Raw genomic sequence first — 1249 nt, forward strand, 5'->3', positions numbered from 1 at the left:
GCCTTTAAAAATACAAAAGTATTTTAACATAATTAATTAAAATATACTATGCAACAAATATTTGTTAGATTAATAAATAATATAAAATAATATATACGTACCTATCAGCTCCAGCACATGATAACATTTTATTGATACGAATAACATGGAATGGGTGCAGTCTCATACGAATGTGAAATTGATCTTTTCCAGCATTTTTCACCATATATTTATTGGCACAAATACGTCCAGCTTCAAGAGCTTCAGAACTTAACTGCTCATATTCATCTGATACTAAGTGGACACATAATGGAAAATCCTCTACAGAGGCTTTCTTTTTTCCAAGATCAAAGATACGAATCTTTGGATCAGGCACACCTCTGCAGAACCTTGATTTGGGATAGGGTTTGTTCTTACAATAGCGATAACTATAAACAAAACATAAGTATTTCATATTAGAAACATTTATAAATAACAATATAACATAGAATCATAATTGAGTTTATTAATAGAAGTGCAAAAAGCATGCATGACAATCTTTAACCTTCAATATTAGTCATTATAAGAAATTGTGTTTCAACATATTATAATTTATATGAAAATGTATCGAACATGAAAAGTAACAATATTTATCTACTTTGTTTTACTAAAATTTCAACAAAACAAATGAATATATGTAATACATACCATCTAGCTGGTCGGCGCCCCATACTAGCTGTCAATAAACAAAAATATCAGATAAATAATAAAATAATACTTAAAGAAGCTTATTTAATAGCTTAAATTAATACAAAAAAGAAGGATGCTTAATATATTTCTAGATATTTTAAGATTAAAATGAACGAACAAAAACACTACCTTGTGGCTCTAAACGACGTTAAACAAGAAAGGAATCGATCAGTCTGAATTCAGCCGTGAGTGAAAACTGTGAAGTTAGCGGTAACTAGAATATTACTAGTTAAGGTTAGTTTCCAATTAATGACAATGTTACATATATGTTATTAAAAGCTATAAACAGTGATAGTTCTTAAGAAAGATAAAACAGTTTTGTAAATTGCTATTAGACCACTATTTTAAAATGTTATAATGGAATCAGAATTATCGGAAGAAGTTCCCTTACGTGCACAATTTACAGTTGATGATTTGGATATTGAAATATTACCTCTTATATATGAAATAATTCGGAGGTTCGTGTATTCTAATAGATTAATAATTAGTGTTAATTCTACTGTTCAATTATAACTTTGAATTATTTCAGAATAAAAGTATA

The 1249-nt window shown here is 27.7% G+C and overlaps 2 protein-coding genes across 2 annotated transcripts in view; one reads left to right on the forward strand and one right to left on the reverse strand.

The window, feature by feature from the left end:
• Positions 1-849, reverse strand: part of LOC108576692 (60S ribosomal protein L10) — a 1943-nt gene extending 1094 nt beyond the window's left edge. The window contains 3 exon segments of the mRNA XM_017939740.1: positions 14-407; positions 667-690; positions 838-849. Of these exon segments, the coding sequence (XP_017795229.1) occupies positions 14-407; positions 667-689 (417 nt within the window). The 5' untranslated portion in view covers position 690; positions 838-849.
• A 213-nt stretch (positions 850-1062) lies between these two features.
• The window catches only part of LOC108576849 (mediator of RNA polymerase II transcription subunit 9), a 936-nt gene continuing 749 nt past the window's right edge, over positions 1063-1249 (forward strand). The window contains exon 1 of the mRNA XM_017939915.1: positions 1063-1166. Within this exon, the coding sequence (XP_017795404.1) occupies positions 1066-1166 (101 nt within the window). The 5' untranslated portion in view covers positions 1063-1065. The remainder of the gene's footprint in view (positions 1167-1249) is intronic.

This window comes from Habropoda laboriosa, unplaced genomic scaffold, assembly GCF_001263275.1.
Source record: "Habropoda laboriosa isolate 0110345459 unplaced genomic scaffold, ASM126327v1 scaffold54, whole genome shotgun sequence".
In the NCBI taxonomy this organism is placed as follows: domain Eukaryota; kingdom Metazoa; phylum Arthropoda; class Insecta; order Hymenoptera; family Apidae; genus Habropoda; species Habropoda laboriosa.